The sequence below is a fragment of the Tenrec ecaudatus genome, chromosome 16, assembly GCF_050624435.1.
Source record: "Tenrec ecaudatus isolate mTenEca1 chromosome 16, mTenEca1.hap1, whole genome shotgun sequence".
NCBI classification, from domain to species: Eukaryota; Metazoa; Chordata; class Mammalia; order Afrosoricida; family Tenrecidae; genus Tenrec; species Tenrec ecaudatus.
In genome coordinates, this window is record NC_134545.1 from 102,201,740 (window position 1) to 102,225,224 (window position 23,485).

Here is a 23,485-nt window from a genome sequence, read left to right on the forward strand (position 1 = left end):
ACAGGATGGTGCCGGGGACTCAGCAGGAAGCCACGCCCGTGAGTGGAGAAAAGGCCGGCAGAGGTGAGCTGAGGGATCTTCCCATCACTGTGCGCTGGACTCCCTTCTGAGGGTAGCAGGGCTGTCCATGCTGTCCCCTCTACGGGCCTGCCCCTGCCACTTCTCATCTTTCCCTTCCTCAAACTCAACTGACGTTTAAAAGGAGCATGAGTGGAGGAGTCTCAGGGAGGCCCACGCTGCCCTTCTGACGTGGCGTAGATCTAAGAGCACTCAATTCTTCGGCCAAGTTGACATGGGAACATGGTGGTCAGAAATACAGATCTACATGTTGATGAGTGGTAGCTTCACATTTTGATGCTTTAATAAAGGGGTCCGTGATTCTGTAGCGATCACTAACTTACTCTCATGTTAATAAGGGGAAGTTAAGGCTCAGAATGTAGCCTACCCAAGGGCACACAGGAAGTTCAGCTGAGCCCTGCAATGCTCACTCGTTGATGTGCATGAGTTTGGGACCAAGAAATAAAGACAGAGGGAAGGGCTCCATCTAGAAGACGCATGTACTGGATAGAACACAAACCTGAAACCCCCAAACCCACTCATCGAAGAAGGGAGCGAACTGACTGGGGGAAGGAGGCAGATTTGAAGGAGAACTGTCAGATGCCCCTCAAAAAGGTTAAAAAAGTGTGTGTGTGTGTGTGTGTGAGAGAGAGCGAGAAAGGAAGGAAGGAAGGAAGGGAGAGAGAGAGAGAAAGGGAGAAAGGGAGAAAGAGAGACAGAGAGAGAGAGAGAGAAAGGACCGGCCTTCTGAGAACGTCCTATGAACACACTTCAAAAAGACAGCACTAGAAATTTAACAGCACCGTCTCATAAAACCTATTCATTTCACAGCAAACAAGATGGTATGTTGGCATCATAGCAGGTCAAACACACCCACAAGTTAGAAAGCTGATTAAAGATCAACAAATGTGCATTTTTTTAAAATGACGTGTATGTGTATATATCACACACACACACACACACACACACACACACACACACACACCGTTTACAAATGGAAGACCACCACTGCCAGACATGACTACTGCACTGTCACAGTCCATGTGTTCCGGGGGGCCCATGATTTCTCCCATGAACCAGAAGTCTGAGCCTGACGGCACCCACCTTGACCTGGACGCGCGAGTCAAAGCCCATCAGGAGTGAGGGGGCAGAGCCTTTGAATCCCAGGTCAGCAGGCATCGCGCCCACCAGTGCTGCTCTGGGATGAACAAGAGCTGGAGCAGCAGACACCCTCTGGCTCCAAGTCTTTGGAACACAAGCACCAGCAGGGACCAGACTCCAAGGCTTCCTCCCAATTCTGGCGCGAGTGGGGTGGGAGTGAGGGGAGAATATAGCAGAATTCTCTTGCCTACATCTGATCTCCACGCGTTGTCCCCACAGCACTCCTTCACTTCCTGTTTAATGACTTCCCCTGAATTGGGGGGCGGGGATGCTGTCAAACCAGAATAATAAAAGCAAGTGAGCTGTCATGTGAGTAACAAAGGACACCAGTTAGTAACTGTCACAACATGGAAATGACATGTGAGAATCAATACAAAATATTTATTTTTTTGCAATCCACAGAATTTATAACCCCAAAGCCACATGACCAATTTCTCAGAACTGTAATCCATGAATATTGTTCTTAACTAGAGCACCCACCCTGAGGTGAAGATGACGTCCAGCCATGTGGAACAGGACACTGACCAGCGCTTCCTGCTCACTGTCCTGCAGCTCACTCGTGACACAGCAGGTAGATGTCCAGTATCATGCCATCTGACTCCCGGCAGAGGTCCAAACGCCAAAACGGGGCCTCAGCTGCACCTCGGGGACTTGGTTGAGAAGTGGTGAAGATGGAGTAGGAATCCAATCTCCCCGGTGGCCAGCAATGGGACCACTTCCAATAGGGTAATGCATGTGACGGGAGCGTCTTCCCTCTGGAACGCCACAGACCGCCCTGGCTTTGGATGCCGCAGACTTTGATCTGGAAACAGTGCCCACCTCCCACGGGGTCGTCAGGGAGAGTCCCGTTCCCACTAGGATCTCAAAGTCCCCTGAGGAGACCCAGGTTTAGACTAAGTAAACGTTAATACTCCACATAAAGACACCATTCAAAAAAACACAAAGAAAGAAAAATCCAACTGGAAACATCTACCCAGTGACGGCTAGCTCATGGTGCTCTGGGCTTCAGTACATTTTTCTCCATAGGTGATTAGTGTCTACCCACGAACAGTGCTCAGCTATTTTAATAATAGCTGCTGATTACACCACTGGATTTTAGCTCCAAGGCAAGGCCGGCACCTGCATTCACAAGCACGGGAACAACAAACCACCCTGGAATGTTAGTCAGACAACGCAGACAGTCCTGAGAGCCGGACAGCATCAGCGCCGTGACTTGGGTGGGTTAACCAGCCTCAGTGAGACGTATGATCCCAGGGCTCCCACGCATTGGGCAATGGCAGCAGCCCATCCGCTTGGCGAGACTGCCATTCGTTACATTCATTACCTCAGCGAATGCCCGGGCAGACCACTCTGAAGCCCCGCGTGCCGAAAGGCTCCCACTCCTTCGGCAGGGATCAGCACACAAGAGTGAGGTGCTGCAAGTCCAAGACTCCCTGAGGAACCGATCATTAATGCGTGCAAATCTGCAACCAGCCAGGAAGCAGGCTGTGTGGGAGGGAAGTGGTCGCAGCCCCTGGCGGGCAGGTGCCCAGAGACCCCTGAGCAGTCCTCACAGTGGGAAGGCACCGGCCTCCTGCAGGCCACGCCCCCCAATGCCTTTCCATCCCAAATCCTTAAAGGCAGGGAGGGGTCACTGCCTCAGATGTAGGAACTGGACAGAAAAGGCAACATTCTCTGGCACGACTATTCTTAACACACCTCGTGTAATCCGGGTTCCTGTGTAGTGTCCGTCACCCTAAGAATGATTCGGGAAGGCCCTCCATCCAGGTGGTGCTTCCCGTGCCAGGACAACAAAGCCCGTGTTCCCGTCAGGCTGGAGTTCAGCTGTGACAGAGAGGGGCCAGCCTGCGCACGCACGCACCATCTCCCCAAACAGCTAGCGTCGATTTGGTTTCACATGTCATTACTTCGGGGCACCCTGTGGCTGAAAAGGACCAGGAACAAGCGGGTTCTTTTTAAGAATCTAGCTTCAGGCTGCCTTGTCCGGTTAGCCAGTTAATCGAGCGGCAGGGACAAGATGCGGGATCCACCACAGTGTGGCCGCGGTGGCCCAGCTGTGCCTGGATTCTGCACTGGCAAGAACACCAGGAAACAGGACAAGACGGCCTCTTTCTGGCAAGTGGTGCTCAGTCAGAAAGAATGGGTTTCAAATGAAGAATTCCGTGCATTATTCCAAGTAAATAGGCATGGTCAATTTCAACTTAAGAGTGGCAAGTTCTTTACCGTGCCAGACGACCCCCGGAGGGTCCCACTTCCATAGAGCCTTCCAATCACAGCTCGACAGCACCAAACCCTGCCCCATCAAGGCAAAAACTTACCGGAAACAAAATTCGCAAACGTTGCCTACTTTCTGTTAATACATACACAATAAAAAGACAGTAAAGATACCAGACCAGGGCAATTACGTTAGAAATGCAAGAACATCCACAGATTTTAATGCCAGTTCACATGGTGATTAGTGCTTTTGTGGGGAGAGTTCTTGTGTTCTCAGAAAGAGCATCTGGGAGCATCGTTAGGATTCTGAAGTTTCATTCACGCGGAGACACCCGGTCTGCTTTGACTTCTGTGAGAATTAGCATTGAGACGACTTGGCAGAGACTTCTGTTCCTGGTGCTACTGATTAACCTACAGCACACATTCCGGTGGGAAAAAGAAGCATCCGGACTTCATGGTGAAATGGCCCCCTGGGATTCTCCATGAAACAAAGAGGTGACAGATGGAACCCGTCACTGGGCACAGGGCCGCCCGAGAGCCTGCTTGGGGCCTCACAGTCACCCTGAGTTCACCCACCCTAAGGTGCTCCCAAGGAGGCGTCCAAACCCCCAGTCCTCTGCAGAACCCACCACCACAGCCTGCTCAGTAGTTCAGACCTTCTCTGACCATCTGAGACGGGGCCCAGTTCTGCTCCCCATACCACGCTTCTAACTCACCACCACCAACCCCCGCCCCAGAGGCACCTCGAAACAGGGCCCACAGCGCCCCTGGCATGTCTACCTTCGTGGCCCACGGCTCTGACCCTGCTAAATAGTGTGGACAACTATGCTCCACTTACAGCTGAACAAAGCTGAGGAACTGTTGTTCCCTTTGAGGAAGGAGACAGAGGTCAGGGAGTGCCCACACAGAGAGCAGCTCCGCCTCAGCAGGAGGGCACCCTGAAGACCAGTGCCACTTCTCCCCATTACAGCCGAGGTCTGAAGACAGACTGCAGACCTTTCTCTTACGTACTTCTCCCACCCTTTTAAGATTCAATGGTGCCCACCCCACCCCTTCTGTTTACGTTCCATAATCATACCTGCCTCCTGTGCTTGGCAGAAAGCTGCTCTCGACACTGGGCAAGAGGGCCGTGCTAGTGCAAAGCGGTCCACCCCCCAATGAGCACCCTGGCCTGACAACAGCTGGCGAGACGGGGGCGAGGGGCTGGACATGTCTAGTGAGTTGATCCCTGACATGATCTTGTGCATGATAAAGGGGGAGCTGGGGGGGGGGAATCTGAGCCCCTGCAACATGCCCCTAGTTGCCCATTTCATCAGCATCCTGCTCCCAAGTCCCACTGGCCACCTGTGACACCATCACGAAGCAGCTGTGAGTCTGACAGGGTCACCCGGTGGCAAAGTGCACAGAGCTCAAGGCACAGAGTATGGGGCAAGAGAAGTGAGGGCGGGAGGGAGAGCGGAGGCAGAGCGAGCCGTTCCCTCTAATAAGACGTCCTGATGCGGAACAGAGACTAACTCTGAGGAGGGCTTGCTTGGGTGAGGGACAAACAACACTGTATTGTTTCCAGAGCAAAGGGGACCTTGACAGGGGCGACCAACACGAGGGAGCAGAGTGAGAGCTTACAGAGGAGGGTCCTGTGGCCCTTCCAGTTTTGCAGCGGCCACTGTTCAAGACGCTCATTCCTCTCGGCAGCAAGCATGCGCTCAGTAAGAGACTGTCCCGTTTCCAAACCATCCCAGGGTCTAGCAGCAACTGACTGGGGTTGTGTTTGCTTATTTTCGGTTTGTTAGTTTTGTTGTTTAAAATTATTTTAACATTACAAACCAATGTCACAAGTCCAACATCTTTTCCCAAGAACAGCCCTGTGACAGCGGCCCCACCCCGAGTTTCTACAGGATGCCGCTGCGCAGGGAGGGCTGGGGTGTCTCTGCAGTCCGGCGCGCCCTCTCGGCAGAAACAAAAGCACAGCCGTGGCCGTCACTATCTGTAGCCCCTGGAACTCGCGCATGCCGATGAATTGCCTGCAAAATTCCAAAGAATTCACAGCATTGGATAATAGCATTGATCTGTATGTTCCATACACACTTACCCCCCCCCCCCCAAAGCGATATGGAATGACTGGACTGCACAGTGAATGACGGGAAGGGAGGCGGGCTCACGGGGAAGGGACACTGCGCCATGACCCTGTTCTGGTAGAACCGCAGATACAAATGAGGCAGCCGGGGAATGCCAGCAGCCAAGTGCTTGGCTGACAACCAAAAGGCTGGCGGGTCTCATGGGAGAACGACTCTAAGCCAGGTCCCTGATGGGACAGCTCCCCTCTCTTCTCCGGGCTGGGTTACGAGTAAGACGGGGCCCTCTCATCAGCGCTAGGCAACCAGCAGCAGACACTTGAGGCTCTGTGCTCCCGTGGCCTCTGGACAACTGCGGCCCACTGGCTTCAGAGCTACTGCATCTTGATGGGAACGCCATCAAGGGCACGGTGGGTCGTACCACACGCACTGCAGTGCCTACCATGGCCGCCTGACAGCCCCGACCCGCGGGGGGGGGGGGGGTGAGTGGGGAAGAGGAGGAGGAGCAGTACTCACTGTAAGCCAGCTCATCCCCCGCTCTCTTCCGGGACTGGTCACCTCTGGAGACGAGACAACAAGGAGGGTCAACAGGAGGAGAACAGATAGCTTATGTCCATTTTACAAACAATCTAGTTACAAAAACGACATTAAACTTGCGTAAATGCTGAGTGCATGTATAACTTGGGCATTCTTAGTTACTGGGCCCTGTCTTTTAAAGATGGGAAGTTATTAAACGGAGCAAAGAAAATGCATGACAGTTTGTGCTAGGTTCTGGAAAATACCTGTGATCTCAAACATGCCTTGAAGGTGAATCTAAGTTCTGCAACCAGCCTCCTCATTTCGAAACGAAACAGAGAAGCTCATTCAAACTCGACACCAAAAGTCCTCTTGTGAGACTGCAAACTGCCCACAGCCTTGAGAAACCCCAGAATCCGAGTTGCCCCATAGTAGCCGTCCTGCTGGAGGACGAACAGCAGCCTTTAACTCTACTGGCCAGCTCACCTTCAAGGACCTCCAGCGGCAGCTGGCTACTGGAGACTACAGAAGGCAGTTTTGCTTCGGCCCCTGCTGCCTGCGAGTCTCCGTCTCCCAGCTTCTCAGTCAGACCGCCCAGGTGCTCGTGCGTGAGCTCCGACAGCAGTCTGACAGGTCGCTTCCTCTTCCCTGGGCAGCATGACCTGGCCGATCGTGTCCTCCCAAAATGCCTGGGCCTCTGGGACCCCGCACATCCCTGACCTTCCTCTACCGCATCGGCCACTCCTCCAGCGTCCTCTTCACACACCTTCCTTGGCCAGTTCCTCTTCTGCATGGACCTTGTTCTCTGCAGCCCTGGAGGGGGTTCCGATTGAATCTTGCAGCTTTAAATCCCACCCAAGGGCAAAGCTCCCTGGCAGTGGGGACCTTGCCATGCCCAGTCCCTGCAACCGTGCTCAGCATATCCCAGGTACTCACAAACTACTTGTCAAATGAGTAAACTAGAGAACAATTCATAGTCTCCAGAAATTATTAAAATGCCAGCCCAGATGGTCCACCTGCTTCTAGATAATCTTTCAACTAACCAGTCTCCCGCTTTCTTTTCTGGTTCCGCTTACGTTCTCAGCCTTCCTAATGCTGCCAACCTTTCATACAGCTCCTCATGTGGTGGCGACCCCCCAACCAAAATATTTTCTTTTGAGGTTATGTTTTCCATAAAATTATTTTCATTGCTATTTCATCACTGTCATTTTGCTACCTTTTTGAATCAGGTGACCCCTGTGAACAGGTCGCCCGCCCACCATAGGGGTCACGATCCCTGGTTTGAGAACCACTGGGCTAGAGAGTAATAATGACTAGCAGCAGGAGCACGCACCCCAAGGCCTCCTGCGGGTTAAAGCACGGCCAGTGTGGGTCAGAGCACAAGGTCCAAGCCCATCCGCTCCTGCTGCCACTTCACACGGCACCACTGCGACCACCACCCCAGCCCAAGCCAGCCGGCTGCCCGTCCCTCCGCTACTGACACCAAACATCATGCAGCAAGCTGTGCGGCCCAAAGGGAAGACACTGGCATTTACATCTAGAACCTCGACTTCAACACACAACCTTCATTCCCAGCTCGCAGATGTGAAACAGAAACCCAGCCTACAAAAACAGCAAGAGGGTTTTTTCGGCCATAGCACCTCGGAAGGGAAAGGCCGCCCGAGGGAGGGTCAAACAGGAATGTTAAGTGCCTGGTAGCCAGGGGAGGATAGGGGAAAGCGGAGGGTGACACAAACCCATGCTTCCCTGCAGGGAGTTATGTCATTTCTATGTTTCCTTTACTTGAGCTGCAACTAGGCATTTCCCAAGATTGTCTGGGATTATGGGCATGACACTAAATTCCAAATTTTAGGAAAGTTAACAAAATGTAGAAATCAAGACCAAGGATTGTAAAATTTCCACAGGTATAAAGAGGTGGCATACCTCTAAAGAATACTAGAAATTTGGGTAAAAGTGGAAATATGAACTACAAATTCTTAAGGCCGATCAGTGAGTTTGGAGATAAAAGTCCATCGCAACTAACCATAAACTTCTAGAATATTCTTTCAAATGTTCAGAAGTAACATGAGACCATTGGATTTGAACGGGTTCTTGGAGGCCGCTCAAACAAAATGCCCAAGCAATGAGAAATCAATTCATAAAAACTGACTTAGTGCAGAGAACCTTCCAGAAAAATCAAAACCCATCTTCAGCATTTCCGCCACCGGGAGCAGCTCGCACAGCACTGAGGCTTGACCATGATTTCCCATTCTGAGACCCGTGAGTCCCTCTTCTAGGCCCAACTGACCAAAGGAAGTGGACATATTTAAGCACTGACGGACAACATAAAACACTTGCCTCATAAACCCATTCTGTATCAGTTCTCGTTGAAGTTTCTGATCCTGAGCGGCATATTCAGAAAGCTCCGATTCCACCGCCGGTGGGAGAATGTTTGGAATAAATTTAGAAAACAGAGTTGGAGCCATCTGAGCCCATTCTGTGAGGGAAGGAAGAGCGTCATTAAGAAGAGTCAAATGGACGGATTACTTCAGCTAAAAGAGACGGCATTTTCTTTTGTTCAAACAATAAAAGAATGCATATTAAACCAAGTTAAAAATGGGAACAACTGCAAGCCCCCCTGGAAAGTACATATGCAGAGGTTCAATTTCCGGTCTAAAAAGGCTTTATGGTGTGAAAGAAAAGCGGCCCTTTGACATTTTATACAGTGACTGACTGTGCCAGAGCCACCAAAAACTCTTGGAGCAAAGCACGAATGAGATGACTCCAGAATTTAAAGTGCGAGGGGACGGAGAAGAAGGGCTCTAAGGGAAAATAGCAGCCCTACAAGGCATTTATTAAAACACAGTTAAACAATCATCAAGACTAATATTTACAAATTAAGTGATTAAAACTGGCATGCCTCCCCCCAAAAATAGCCAAGTCTAGGTAGTAAGATAAACAGACATAAAAAGAAGGGGTGCAACTTAGGAAGAGGGTGGGATAACTGGTCATACTGTAAAAAACAGAAACCTATTTGGATCCATGTTAAATTAGTGAATATTAAACACCCTAAGAAAAAAGAATTAAATCATTACCCAATTATTAAGAAAAAGATCGAGAGTAATCTATAGGGAAAACCTCTCAAGTCACAAAATAAAAAGCCAAACTGACACCTGAGGAGAGCAGGGGTGTCCAATGTGACAAGGATGAGATAGTGTTGCTGCAGAGCACTGGTACCAAGCAGGAAGATGGAGTGAGTATGTGAGACACAGGACCGGGAGAGTCAAGGTCAAAAACTAACTGTTGCCGCTGCAGTTGGGTGGGGTGCCCAATGCCCAACCGGACGAGGCACTCCCCGGTCCTGCGTACTCCTGGGCCTGTTTGCACAGCCAACATGTCAGTGCATCTCCCTGGAGTCCTTCTTTTCTGATGGTGCCTTTTGAGAGCACGTTCAAGACACGTGAAAAGAAGTCTTGCCTCCCTGACTTTCTGCAGTAGTTCCTCCATCACAGGTGGGCCCAGTCCTCTGGCGGTGTACGTACGGTCCGGTCCATCAGTACAGGTCTCAACGCCTTCGTGCAAGTGCATCAGCTCTTCGGGCTTCTTGCTCGTGGTCTCGCAAGCGCGCGTACCGGAGGTGACTGAAACCACTGTGGCTTGAGTGAGGTACATCATGGTCCTCAAGGTGGCATCTTTGCTTTCTTCACACTTGAAAGGGGTTCTTTGCAGTAGTTCTGTCCGATGTGATACAGTATTAGATGTCTTGGCTGCTAGCACTCATTGCTGAGTGCTGATTGTGGATCCAAGTACAATGAAACTCTTGACTTTGATCTCTTCCTCACTGATCATGCTGTTGTCTATTGGTCCACTGAGGACTTCTGCTTTCTTTCTACTGAGCTATCACCCATACTGAAGGCTGTCATCTTTGGCCTTCATGAGTAGGTGCTTTAGGCGCTCTTCTCTTTCGGCAGACAGGTGGGGTGGTTCTGTAGACTGCAGGTTGCTGAGGAGTACTCCCCCAATCCCGATGCCACGTGCTTCCTATTAGGCCCGCTTATCCGGTTACTTGACGCGCATCCAGATTGAGCAAGTATGGTGAAAGAATACAGTGGCGACACACACCTTTCCTGATTTTAAACCGTGCAGTATTCCCTCGCTCTGTTTAACAACGGCCTCTTAGTCTATGTACAGGTTCTGCATGAACACAATTAGTGCTTCAAATCCCGATTCTTCTCAGTGTTAGCCAGTTTGTTATGATTTGCAGTCAAATGCCTGTACATAGTCAATAAAACAGAAGTAAACATTTTCTGATATTCTGTTCTAGTTAACAGTCAACCAATCCAAGAGGTATCACATGAGCAAGAACCAATGGTACTGAAGGAAGTAGTCCAAGCTGCACTGAGAGCATTTAGCCAAAAACGAGATTCCAGGAACTGATGGAATACCGAGAGGAATATTTCAACACTGAGGAAACACTGGAGGCTCTCACTCGTCTCTGCAAGGAAATCTGGTAGACAGCCCCTTGGCCAACTGACTGGAACGAATCCAAATCTGTACCCATTCCCAAAAAGGTGACCTAACAGAACGCTCAAAGTATAGTACAGTACTGACATCACATACAAGTAAATGTTTGCTGGCGATCATTCAACAATGGTTGTAGCAGTTCATTGACAGGGAGCTGCAAGAGGCTCAGGCTAGATTCAGAAGAGGATGTGCAATGAGGGAGACCATTGATGACATCAGCTGGAGCTTGGCTGAAATCCCAGAGACGTCGACTGCTGGTTCCCTGACTGTGCAAAGGCATTTGACTGTGAGCATCACAACAAACAATGAAGAACACTGAGAAAAGTGACAACTGCAGAGGGCTTCCACTTAGCTCCAGCAGACTGTACACAGAGCAGGAGGCAGCCATGTGCACAGAACAAGGGGATACTGCATGGTTTAAAATCAGTAATAATCAGAGAAGTTGCATTATATGAAGAACATTGTGGTTTTAGGATTTGAGGAAGGCTCAGTAATAACCTGCAGTATGCACATGACACAACCTTACTTGGTGAAAGTGAGGAGGACTTGCTGATGAAGATCAAGGATTGCAGCCTTCAGCATGGATTACAACTCAATGGGAAGTTCAAAATTTCCACAACTGGACCGACAGGCAGCATCATGATAAACAGAGAAAAGATAGAAGTTGTCAAGGATTTCACATTGCTTGGATCCCGAATCCACACTTACGGAAGCAGTAGTCACGAGATCAAGAGGTGTGTTGCACTGGGTAAATCTGCTGCACAAGATCTTTTGAGTGTTGAAAACCAAGAGTGTCTGCCCCTTTGAGGACGAAAGTGCACCTGACCCCAACCATGGTGCGCTCGATCACTTCACATGCCTGGGACAGTGAGACACCGAGTGAGGAAGACCACAGGAAAATCGATGTATTTGTACTACGGTGTTGGCTAAGAATCTTAAAAGTACCCCAGACTGTCAAAAGAACAAAAGATCTTTTTTGGAAGAAGTACAGCCAAAATGCTGCTAAAATTTAGAGCCAAGGATAGTGAGACATGTGATCAGGAGAGACCAATCCCTGGAGAAGGACATCACGTTCAGTAAAGTAGAAGGACAGCAAACAGATGAGGGCCCTTGATGAGCTGGACTGACACAGTGTCTGGAAGGGGGGGCTCAAACAAAAGGAGAGTGGGGAGCATGGCGCTGGGCAGTGTTCTGCTTGTTGTACACAGAGTCCCTATCAGTCAAGCAGACTTGAAGGCACCTAACAACGTGCTTTCAGCCTTGTACTGTTCGCACAACTGCCTCTTGATCCATGTATACGTTCCACATAAGCACAGGCAGTGTTTGGAATTCCTATTCTTCTCCAGGTTAGCCACACTTTGTTGAGATCCACACGGTCAAACGCCTCGGCATAGTCAATAAAACACAACATCTTTCTGGTATTTTCTGCCCATGGAACCAATACTTCAATATTGCAACCTGCAGCTTGATTCTCTCCTTGCTCTTTCAGCTTGAGAAATGCAGGCCATGTTCCTCCCTTTAGTTTTCAAACTCAAAATCTTTGCACGCTTCATAGTAATACTTTTCCCTGTCTTCTTGGGCTGCTTTTAAATTTGTTCTGTTCAGCTCTTTTACTTCACATGCCTTCCACTGGTTCTCTGCTTTCCCTCCATGTGCCAGTTTAGTCTGTTCTGACATCCACGTGGACCTTCGCTTTCTGTCCTGCCTTCGTGGCCTCTGGCCCTCGTCGTGTGTGGTGTTCTCGATGCATCCCACACCATCTCCTCTTTGGCCATTAGTGTTCATCTCTTCTTGAGATAGGGTCTACATTCAGGGGGATGTACTGAAGGTAGAATTTTGGCACTTGTGGACTTTAAAAAAATTATCTTATTGGGGGCTCTTATAACAATCCATACATCCACTGTGTCAAAGCAAGCACATTTGTACATTTGTTGCCATCATCTTTTTGAAAACATTTTCTTTCTACTTGAGCCCTTGGTATCAGTTCATTTTTCCCTCCCTCCCCTTGATAAATTATTATTATTTTAATATCTTACACCATTCACGGTCTCCTTTCACCCATGTTTCTGTTGTTAGTCACCCTGGGTGGAGGGGCTTATACGTCAATCGTTGTAATTGTTTCCCTCTTTCTCCCTCAACCTTCCCCCAACCCTCATGATTTTACTATCCTCATTATTGTTTCTGAGGGGTTTAATCTGTCCTGGATTCCATGTGTCGAGAACTCTTCTCTGTTACTGGTGTACATGCTCTGGTCTAGCCAGATTTGTACAGAACTGGGGTCATGATAGTGAGGGGTGGGGGGGAATGAAACATTAAAGAACTAGAGGAATGTTGTATGTTTCATCCCAGGCTGGCTTGTCCCTTCCTTGTGACCCTTTTGTGAGGGGATGTCCAATTGTCTACAGATGGGCTTTGGGTCACCACTCCACCCTCTCCCTCATTCGCACTGATATGATTGCTTGTTTGGGGTCTTCTGATGCCTAATCCTATCGACATCTCATGATCAAACAGGTCGGTGTGCCTCTTTCTTATGGGTTTGTTGCTTCTCTGCTAGATGACCACTTGTTTATCTTCAAGCCTTTAAAACCCCAGACATTTTATCTTTGGATAGCCGGGCACCATCAGCTTTCTTCACTACATTTGCTTATGCAACCAATTTGTCTTCAGTGATCATGTCAGGAAGGTGAGTATCACAGAATACTGGGTTATTAGAACAAAGTGTTTGTGTGTTGAGGGAGTACTTGAGTAGAGGCCCAATGTCTGTCTGTTACCTTAATACTTAACATATAAGTATATGTACATAGATCTATGTGCCTATCGTTATATATAAATATATTTACATATGTACATGCCTGTATTATACCTCTATTAACGTGTGGACTTGTTTTAATTTTCTTCCAATTCAACCTGAACTTGCAAGGAACAACTGATGGTCTATTCTGCAGCTAGCCCCTGGCCTTATTCTAGCTAATGGTACTGAGCTTCTCTATTGTCTTTTATTACGATGTAACCATTTTGGTTCCTGAGGCAAGAGTATTTTGTTTGCTTGGATTTTTCCAAGAATTAACAAGTCTATCTTCGCCCTCCCCCGCCCCCAAAATTAGGTTTGTTAATATTCAGAAAATTCAAGTAAGCAACACCCTCTCGCCTCCTCACGCAGGGAGTACTAAATGCCCACCTGCCTCAGGGGCTCAGTGGAGCGGGGCTCCTCCTTCCTTGATGGCCTCAGTGAGCAGGCTAACCTTCTGGAATTCTTTTCACGCAGCTCTTTCAAATGTTCCCTTTTGGAATACATTCTGTCCGTGATATTTAAAACCACACACACACACACACACACAATGTCAATGCTCTGTCACACAGTAAAGCCACTTTGCAAAGCTTAATTTCCATTAGCAGCTGAGTGCGCTCACGGAACGTGCCATCCAAAGACTCCAAATAGCCGAGAGTACACAAACACATCATGCTGAATCCGGTTTCATGCTGGGTGCTCGGAGACAATCTCACCTCCAACAGGAGAACAGACACCGGGAATGGCCCTACAGTGCACACACACACTCACGCTCACAGACACTCCCAACAAAAGCCCGGCACCAGTGCTCCTCCTTCCAGTTCCGCTCAGGCCCAGCTTTGCAGTCTTAATACCATCTCAGCTGGTTAGCAGGCAGCAATAAATCACAGCTAGCTGGAGCCTAACCTATCTGCCACTAAATAGGACCAGGGCTTTGAGCCAGTTAGCTCATATTTGGCCTGCTTACTAAGAACTTGCTTTTCCATGCCAGATATACTGAATCAGAACCTACATTTGAACATAAGAATCATCTGGCTATCTCATGCAACCGGAGATTCTGGTTCAAAGGTCTGACTAGAACTACATTCCAGGCAGTTGTTAAAGACAAAGGAAGCGATATAGTACATCCAGGGTTCCCACACTTAATTGGCCTAACAACCCCTTTCCAAATAATAATCGATGCCACCTGGATGGAAATGGAAAACGTCGGCACTCTGCAGCCCATCATCCAGGTTAAAGTGTCGGCATCTGCTTGTGCAGCGTCTCTAGATCAGCGGTTCTCAACCTGTGGGTCAAGACCCCTTTGGGGATCGAACGACCCTTTCACAAGGGTGGCCCAATTCATCATAGTAGCAAAATTACAGTGATGAAGTAGCAATGAAAATAATTTTATGGTTGGGGGGTCCACCACCACATGAGGAACTGTATTAAAGGGTCGTGGCATTAGGAAAGTTGGGGATCACTGCTTTAGATGATTCCAGTGCCAACAGGCGGGTCTTGCCCACTGTGCTGGGGAACAATGCATTAAAAGCAAAGTAGGTAGGTTTGGAAGCAGACTGGATCGGAACATACCACAGCTGCAAACAGTCATCAGCGCCCACCCACCCAAACAGAGCTGAGGAATCTGCAGTGCAGCTCCCTTCTACAAAGATCAGTCCCAGAGAGCCAGCCACCGCCAAGGCAGAAACTCTCATCAGTAAGATCCATCATTTCAAAGAGTCTAACTTTAATCCAGCAGGTGAATAAAAACGCTTTCATAAACGAGGAGCACAACGGGCACCGCCAAGGCATGAAAATGCCAAAATACATGTAAAAGTATCTCAGAAAGTGCCGAGGGCACAAAAGGTTAACCTGTGACCGAACTCACCTTTTCCAAAGGGCAATTCTTGAATATGCAATTCTCCGTGTAAGTGGCAGGAATGCCACTCTAAGCACCCCAAGGTGGATGACACAGCAGTCGGACAAACGGACAGCTGAAATGCGCTTACAGCCCTAATGATCAACGTTTTCTTGGGTTTTGTTATTTATGACTGAAAAGCAGAGTGAAGTTACAATAAACCTGCCTCCTTGGGCGGGAGAATATAGACATTTGTCACACTGCATGGGGAGAGGTGCCTTCTAACAGAATAAACAATTAGCACTGAAAAGAGAAATCTTGAGCAGCTCTCCTCAGACTGCACTAAAGTGGAAATCTGAGAAACCACAACAAGAAAAATGCAAGGGGGCTTCAGAAAGGTCGGGGAAATAAAATGGTGAGATCATGGCATTTCTCCACCACATCTTTGCAGCCCCTGCATGTGAGCTGACTGGACACAGGAAAGAAGACTGTTTTGATAGTTTCTGATTTTAAAGTGCCTGCGGTGTGCAGTTCAAGCCGCACCCAGAGTTGGGCCACCTGAGACGTGCGTGCTCAGACGCCACTGGGGTTAAAGGAGGCTGGAAAAGAAGCTGCTTTCCAAGATCACACTCTGTTTCCACCCAGTTTCCACCTAATTTTCTCTCTTAACAAGCTAAATCCTGATGTCTCGTCTTTGAAGTTAATTAAACTACTTATGCCGCCCTGAGCCTGGGCTTATAAACGGGCAGGAGGATATAACGAGGACGTCACAAAGTTCACAGAAAAAAATCCAGCATTAAAAAAACCCAGTATCTTTTCATTCTCAATTTTCCACGACCTTTCTGAAGTCCTCCTGTATCGGGAAGCATCTTGGGATCCCTTCCAGTTGGTGTTTTATGCTAGCACCAGTCCGACTCCTAGCAAACCCGTCGCACAGAGTACAACTGTCCCGTGGGGCGTCCAAAGCTGTGACTCTGCATGGAAGCAGAATGCCACGTGTTTCTGCCCAGGAGGGGCAGGTGGGTTCCCGTGGCGGGCCTCTTGGTTAGCAGGCAGGTGCCCAGCCATGGCACCAGCAGGGCTCCGTTGTTCTCAAACCGAGTACACGCTAATTAAATGAGTCTTTGCTATTTGGCTCTGTCCCCTGACTATGGATCGTCCCGAAACACCTATCTAAAACGACTGTAACCTGGCCAGCACTTCCAGACTCCTGGCAGGTTACCGTCAGCCTGCGAACACCCCGCTGTCAGGGTGAGTGTCTGTGCGTGCTCAGAGTGCCCTCGGCAAGTGAAACACAGACCGGGCTACTGAGGTGCTCCCACCAGTTCTCTCGCACCGTTTCCTCGCAGGTGCTCCCCAAACCCGCGGCCGATTTCTGTGATCCCCGGCGCGCCCTGAGCGTCCTGAGCTTACTGGTCACAGCTGGCAGCGCCAGTCTACTCAAATTTGTGCTTGTTAGCACCAATCTCAACACCCCTCGCCCTCACCAAGACCTGTGGAAACAATGCCCCCTTGGATAAGGCTGGACCTCCCCAAAACAACCCAGCTCGTCCCCAAAGAAACGACAGTGCACGGGTACCTGGTCTGAGGGTGTACAGGCCTTTCACGATGTTCGCCATCGTCGAGGGCGTCACCTGGAAAGGTGTTGACTGGGCTTCTAAAAGTAAAGCTGCAAGAAGACGAGAAAGAGCTATGATCAGAAGGACGTCACGCCGAGGGCCAACCAAGAGCTCGCTGCTCTCGGGCTGCGATCCCAAAGCAAATCTGTGCCAGTCTCCCCGGCGCTGAAGGGGCGCCTCAGGGAAGGATCTGGAATAAGCGAGTGAAGCTTTCTGAAGCCACCGTGGGTGAGCCCGAAACGCTTCCACTACCGCACGATCCAAAAGATTCGCACTGGGGAGTAGACGCGCCCCAGACGCTGGCATTGCACAGTGAACCCCTCAATCAAGTCACCGTACGGAGGCTCTGTCGCAGCTATAATCAGGTCAGAAATGCACTGTCCCCAGGTGACAGCTTCGAGGACAGTTCTTCTAATGAGGGGCAGGCCGCTGCCCACTTTCACAGCCCTGCTCACCACGTACGTGACCCTGCTGACCCCACCACAGTGCTTTCTTTCACTTTCTCTACTGACGTGTGTGCGCGCGCGCGCGCGCACGGAGGGGGGGGGCTTGTTGTTAATGAGTAGGGAGATCCCTCTAGGTAGCAGGTATGAACTAATCTATTTTCTTCTGAAAATTGCCTTTGTAGATGCCCAACAAAAATTGGTTTCCTCATTACCGGCAGATGTAAAACCATGTTTACAAAGTAGGTAAGCTTGGTAGCATTTCTCTCTAGCCCTGTGACAGAGACAGCTTCAGAATGCAAATGACAACACCTGAGGAAACCCCTGAGCAGTTTTAATTAAAAGCTAAAACAGCTCAGGAGGCAATGCTGAAGGCTGTTTGTAAACATCTGTCCAAACTTAAAAAAAAAAACCAGAAAACGTCATAGCTCAAGAGTCTAGGTTCTCTTAGGAGCAGAATAATGAAACCAACTGGCCCAAATGTCAAAAAATTCCTTAATCTAAATTAAAAACTAGAATCGAACTTGGGGTTAATAACAGAACAATTCTGTTGTAAATTCTAGCAAAGGTTTACTGTGGCAAGAAACTAATTATGATTCACAGGAGAGAAAAGGATGCAGACAGCAGATCCAAACCATCACCTGTGAGTGTCTAGAGAGCGACACAAACAACAAGCTTGTAAGGCAGCGGTTCTCGACCCCTCTGTAGGTCAAGACCCCTTTGAGGGTCGAACGACCCTTTCAAAACAAGGGTCCCCCAATTCATAACAGCAGCAAAATGACAGTGATGACGTAGCAACGCAAATAATGTTATGGCCGGGGGTCACCAGCACATGAGCAGCTGTGTGAAAGGGTCGTGGCGTGAGGGAGGGGGAGCAGCACTGTTTTAAGGGATGCAGCACACCAGGTATCAGGACTTCCCAACTCCCACTTGCAGGTCTGCAGTGAGGGCGGGAGGGAAGGCTGCCCAGCCGGCACGCATGACATGCTGACCTGCTCCCTTAGAGATGCACACTGCCAGGTCAACACCTTGCAAATCGCCATTTCACACACCACAGGACCACAGAAGGCCAAGAAGCCGCCGGAGACAAGGCAGAGCAAAGGACTGAGCCAGACCAGCCCAAATCAGAGAGGAATCACTACAGTGCTTCCGCAGTGACTCCCGGCAGCAAAGTGGGGGTGAACCCCAGGGGTAGCAGCAAGTCTCAGGCCACATAAAAAGGTATCGTTCAATAAATGACCTGGCTAAGCTCATGCCAGTGCGCTGGGAGCCCTGCCCTACAAGCCACAGTTCCAATTCCTCCGGCGTTCTCTGGCTGTATTATACAAGGTTTCAAAGCTGACAACATTGAGGCTCACATGGCAGCACGCCCGACCACCATGCGGTCGCTGCTGGCACTCTGCCACCCCGACAACAGGGCCGCCGACTTACGCATCAGGCTGCAGATGTGCTTTTCGGCCACGTGTTCCGTAAACAGCTTTATAAGGTCGTCCTTTAAGTCTCTGTTAAGTTTGGTTTCAATGTAAAATTTATTCTGAGGGGAGGAAAAAAAGTTCGTTTTCAGTGCATCAATTCGAATAAAATGGTTAGTTATTAGAAGAAAGTGATTAATTATTCTAATAAACTGAAGCCCCCACACACACAAAAATTTAGGCAAGAAATGCATAAAAATAGCCCTACCCATTAAATAAAGCAAAAATACAACAGCAAACAGCGAAAGCCTTGCTGCATAGTTTAATGTCTTTCTAGCAGGATTAAGACCACACACAGACAAAAGGCAGTGAGCCATACCCCTCCAAAAGAGCACTCGGAAACACGCCCTGCATTAAGGAGACAGGGGTGCACCCACACTGTGGAATCTCACTGTGTGACAGAACTTCCTTTGCTCTTTAAATTTACTAATTACCATACATCCCTTCCCAATGTTAGACCATGTTGCTGGGCTTAGCACACTCCCCAGTCTGTCTTTGTTCAGAGGAAGACGGCATATTGCCCAAGGAGACCGAGAGAAACCTAGGCTCCATGGAGGAGCTCCTTCAAGCCATTGGGTGGCCGTGAGAATCCCATGAAGCAGGCACTGTGGACGGACAGCACAGACACAAACAAGCTCGAGTCCTCGGTCACACTGGTGAACCGTGAACTCAACCACCTGCAGAGCCTGCATTGCTGGAGGTCTGTTGGCAGGAGATAACAATGCTTTCCCTCATCTACTTAAATCACTTTGAATCAGGTTTTCCAGTTCCTGTAGCCCAAAGCATGCCGACGAGAGTGATTTACAAATCCAAGATCAAATTTGCTCATGTTTAAATGTTAACTCAACGCATGAGAGCGCAGAACTATATAAAGGGTGCTCGCTGATCCTTTTAATTCTTAGCACATTGTTCTTTTAAAACATTTTAACAGGCAACACATGGTTAAAAATAAATAAACCCACGTACAAAAGTAAGCAACAAAACCAACCTCCTGCCCCAAGCCCATTCCCATTGGTCCAACCATGGGGAAAATTCTTATTTACTCTAAAACAATCCTTCCTTATATGTGGACGTGTTTCTGTTTTCTTAAAAAAATCCAGAAAGACAAGTGAGGGAGCACTACACACTGCTTTGTACCTAGACCTTGTACCTTCCCTCAAGACTGTCCTCTAACCGAACACAGACACACGGCTTTTAACTGCCCATTTTCTACTGGAGGAATTTCCATAAAATTATGTGACTTCTGTCAACTGCCAATGAGTTGATTCTGACTCAGAGGGACCCCGGAGCAGAAATCCCCCACGAGGTTTTCAGGGCAAGTTTGCACCTCTGGGTGGGAGGGACTGCACCGACCAGCACTGGCTGGGGGCCAAGCACCTACTCCTTCCAGTGGCCTGGGGTTTCCCTACTGAGAAGTCACAGACTCCCCACCGCCAGTGTTCTGCTACTAAAAACAACAATGGCGAGAAGCATTCTTGTACATTTATTTCCAAAAGCCTAAGTTTAGTTAGCCCTATGGTAGGTTCTTCATGGTATGCTATCTGAGTCAGAGACTAGATACGTATATTTTAACTTCAAATGGTAATGCAAATCATTTTCCAGAGTAGCGCACCAATTTACAAATGTGCGAGGCGCCTATTTCCCTCCAGGCTCGGCACACCTGATGGGCAACCTTCGGCTACAAATGGCAAGCTTCCATGAACTGAAAGGGGCTGAATTTTTTTTAATTTGTTATTTTTTTCTTCAGTATGAAAATAGCCCTGGTGACAGGTGTTTACATGGTCGGTTGGTAACCACAGGTCAGCAGTTCAAAGCCACCAGGGAGAGAGATGAGACTGTCCCCTTAAAGGTGTGCAGCCTGTAAAGCCAGGGAGCAGCACCACTCGGCTCTATGGGGTCACTAGGAGCCCCGTTCCACTGACTCGCTGGCAGTCAGTTGGGTCTTAACTATGATGTTGAGTATCTTTTCATGTCTATAGGCTAAGTGTACATTTTGTGTGGGAACAATCTAGTCACATCCTTTTCCAGTGTTCAACAGAACAGGGTTATCCTTAAAAAGAAAAGCAATCACTTCATCTTATATTTTTAAAAACTGATGGCACGGCTTCTCAGCTTTTCTGGCTAAGGTCAAAGGTTAAAAAAAATCTACAAATGTGTCTGATGGTATTTTGCTATACATAAGTTCCTAAATTTGGTATTGGCAACGTCTATTTTCTTTTCCCTCCTGGCTTCTAGGGTTAGGCTTTTGCTTAGAAAGTTATTTTCTCACTCTAATATTTGGACATGTTCCTCTATTCTTTAATGAATTCATTTGAAAGAATTGTACCATCTAGAATTTATTATAAAGAAAAAGGCAGTTGGTGACAGGTGTACAACACAGTGAATACAACATCTGCCATGGAATTATACACTTAAAGGAGGCTAAACTGGCAAAAACTCTTATGCTATATATTTCACAATGAAATTACAAAATTTTTTTCAATCATTTTATTAGGGGCTCATACAACTCTTATCACAATCCATACATACATCAATTGTGTAAAACACATCTACACATTCATTGCCCTCATCTTTCTCAAAACATTTGATCTCCACTTAAGCCACTGGCATCAGCTCCTCAGTTTTCCCTTCTCTCCCCGCTCCCCCCTCCCTCATGAACCATAGATCATTTATAAATTATTACTTTGTCATATCTTGCCCTGTCCACCGTCTCCCTTCACCTACTTTTCTGTTGTCCGTCCCCCAGGGAGGAGGTGATATATAGATCCTTGTAATCGGTTCCCCCTTTCCACCCCACCCTCGAAATTCCAAAACTTACAACACACATGACACAGAAAACAAGAAGCCTGCCAGTACTTCCTGGTGGCAAGGACGAGGAACAATCTGAACCCCCGACTCGCTAGGCATTTTTAGAATCACTCTGGGACACACTTCTGCATTATTTTTGAAGCTGAACTTGCAACCAAAAAGTGTACTTCCAGAATATATGCTAGGGAATCTCTAGCATATACTAGAGAAGACATATACGAGATTACTCACTCGAATTATTGCAGCAGGCAATTAGAAACAGGCCAAAGTTAAATGAAAAATATCAGTAAATCAATTATATACAGGTACAAGAACCCAGAAATATGCTGAGTAAAATGAGAAACACGTAAAGCAAGGTTAGCATCTCTACTCATACAAATAAAAGCAAAGCTAAATACTTATCGTGACAAAGGCCTGCATTTAGTACTTAGGTAGTAACAGCTCAACTTTCAGAGCCAGGGGGACTTGCGAGTTGTGAAGGAAAAGAGCAACTGCCGATGCGTTTGATTTTCTTTTCGAGGTGATGAAAATGTCCTAAACCTGAGGAGCTGATGGCTACACACGTCTGAATGACCTAAAACCGCTTTCCGTGGGCGAGGTGAGCGTATCTGTGAACTCTATCTCAATTAAGAAACAGAAAATAGTAGGAACGAGTCTTCCCTGCCCTCAACCTCAAAATGATGGCCCGCTGTCCTAACATCCAGCGACGGAATGACCCACCCCTCCCTCAGAGATGCCAAGGGCCATCTTGGTTCCGGACTTTAGGGGAGCAAGTCCACGTCTGGCATTGCCGCCTATCTCTGCCCTGAGGGCCACTCTTTCATTACAGCAGCCTAGCACTCATTTCCATATCAGGTAATGACCGTAGCTTTTTCAATCACTTTAATATCAGGGAAGGTTAGTCACTCCCTATTCGATTTCTCCTCCAGCAGTTGTTAGAGTTAATTAGCTTTATTTTTCGACATGAATTTTTAACACAGGGTCAAGTTCACTGCTATACTTTATTTCTAAGAATTTCTTTTCCCCTTTGAAAGTAAATCGTACCTAGAAAAGTCATTTATTTTAAAAATTAAACTAATAAATATCGCAACCATAAAACTATTTTCACATGCAAGAATTTTTAATCAAAATAAGGTACATAATTGATTTGGTGGTAGTAATACCTCAAGGCTTTGAAGTGAGTTAGGCATCGCTGAGGTTCTGTAGTTTATATATGAGAATAAAAGATAATGTAATTGTTTCACTCTCAAGGAAAATAATCTATATTTACAGTGTTTCTCACTCCTAGAATATTGTCCTCTTTTCATTTAGGACCTCAATGGACAAGTGTTCTAACACAACCTGCCTACCCCATTCCGTAGTCAGAACTCATCAAAAGGAGAAACTGTGAACACTTCGAACGGGCTCAGAAACTTTTCAAATACCAGAAGGTGCTCAACTTTTTCGTAGGTATCAGTTTAAGCTCCAACACTCTAAGCAAATATGTTTAATGTCTTCACTTGATCTCTGTAAACAGCAGTCCATACTGGCCGTGGAAGCTCTGCTGTGAGGTGCTGTGCACTGGCTCAGACTCACAGCGACCCTCCAGACCACAGAACAAAAAAAAACACCACCCGGTTCTGTGCCATCCGCCCAAGCATTACATTGTCAGCTCATTGCTGCAGCCACTGGGTTAGCCCACCTCCTCTTCAGTTTCCCTGACGCGCCCCATTTACTTTCCCAAGCATGATGCCCTTCTCCAACGCCTGGCCTCTCTTGATGTCCAACGGATACGGCACAAGTCTGGCCGTCCTTACTTGTAAGGAGCATTCTGTCTGTACTTCTTCCAAGACATACTTGTTGGTTCTCTGGCTGTCCACCGTGCTTTCGGTATTCTTTGCCAACACAGGAATTCAAGTTTCATCATGATTCAAGTTCCTTCAATTTGTCTTCAGTCTTTCTTATTCATTGTCCAACTTTCATATATGTCATGAGGCAGTTGAAAATACCATGACT

General features: G+C 48.0%; 1 protein-coding gene across 3 annotated transcripts in view; it reads right to left on the minus strand.

Moving 5' to 3' along the window:
- Positions 1–1,579: 1,579 nt before the first annotated feature.
- CACUL1 (CDK2 associated cullin domain 1) overlaps positions 1,580–23,485 on the minus strand; it is a 65,814-nt gene continuing 43,908 nt past the window's right edge. For 2 of the 3 annotated variants that reach the window (XM_075533313.1, XM_075533311.1), the window contains 5 exons: positions 18,642–18,744; positions 16,728–16,817; positions 8,358–8,496; positions 6,021–6,064; positions 1,580–5,453 (listed from right to left, as the gene is read on the minus strand). In XM_075533313.1, the coding sequence (XP_075389428.1) occupies positions 5,413–5,453; positions 6,021–6,064; positions 8,358–8,496; positions 16,728–16,817; positions 18,642–18,744 (417 nt within the window). In that variant the 3' untranslated portion in view covers positions 1,580–5,412. The remainder of the gene's footprint in view (positions 5,454–6,020; positions 6,065–8,357; positions 8,497–16,727; positions 16,818–18,641; positions 18,745–23,485) is intronic. The other variant, XM_075533312.1, reaches the window with a different exon arrangement.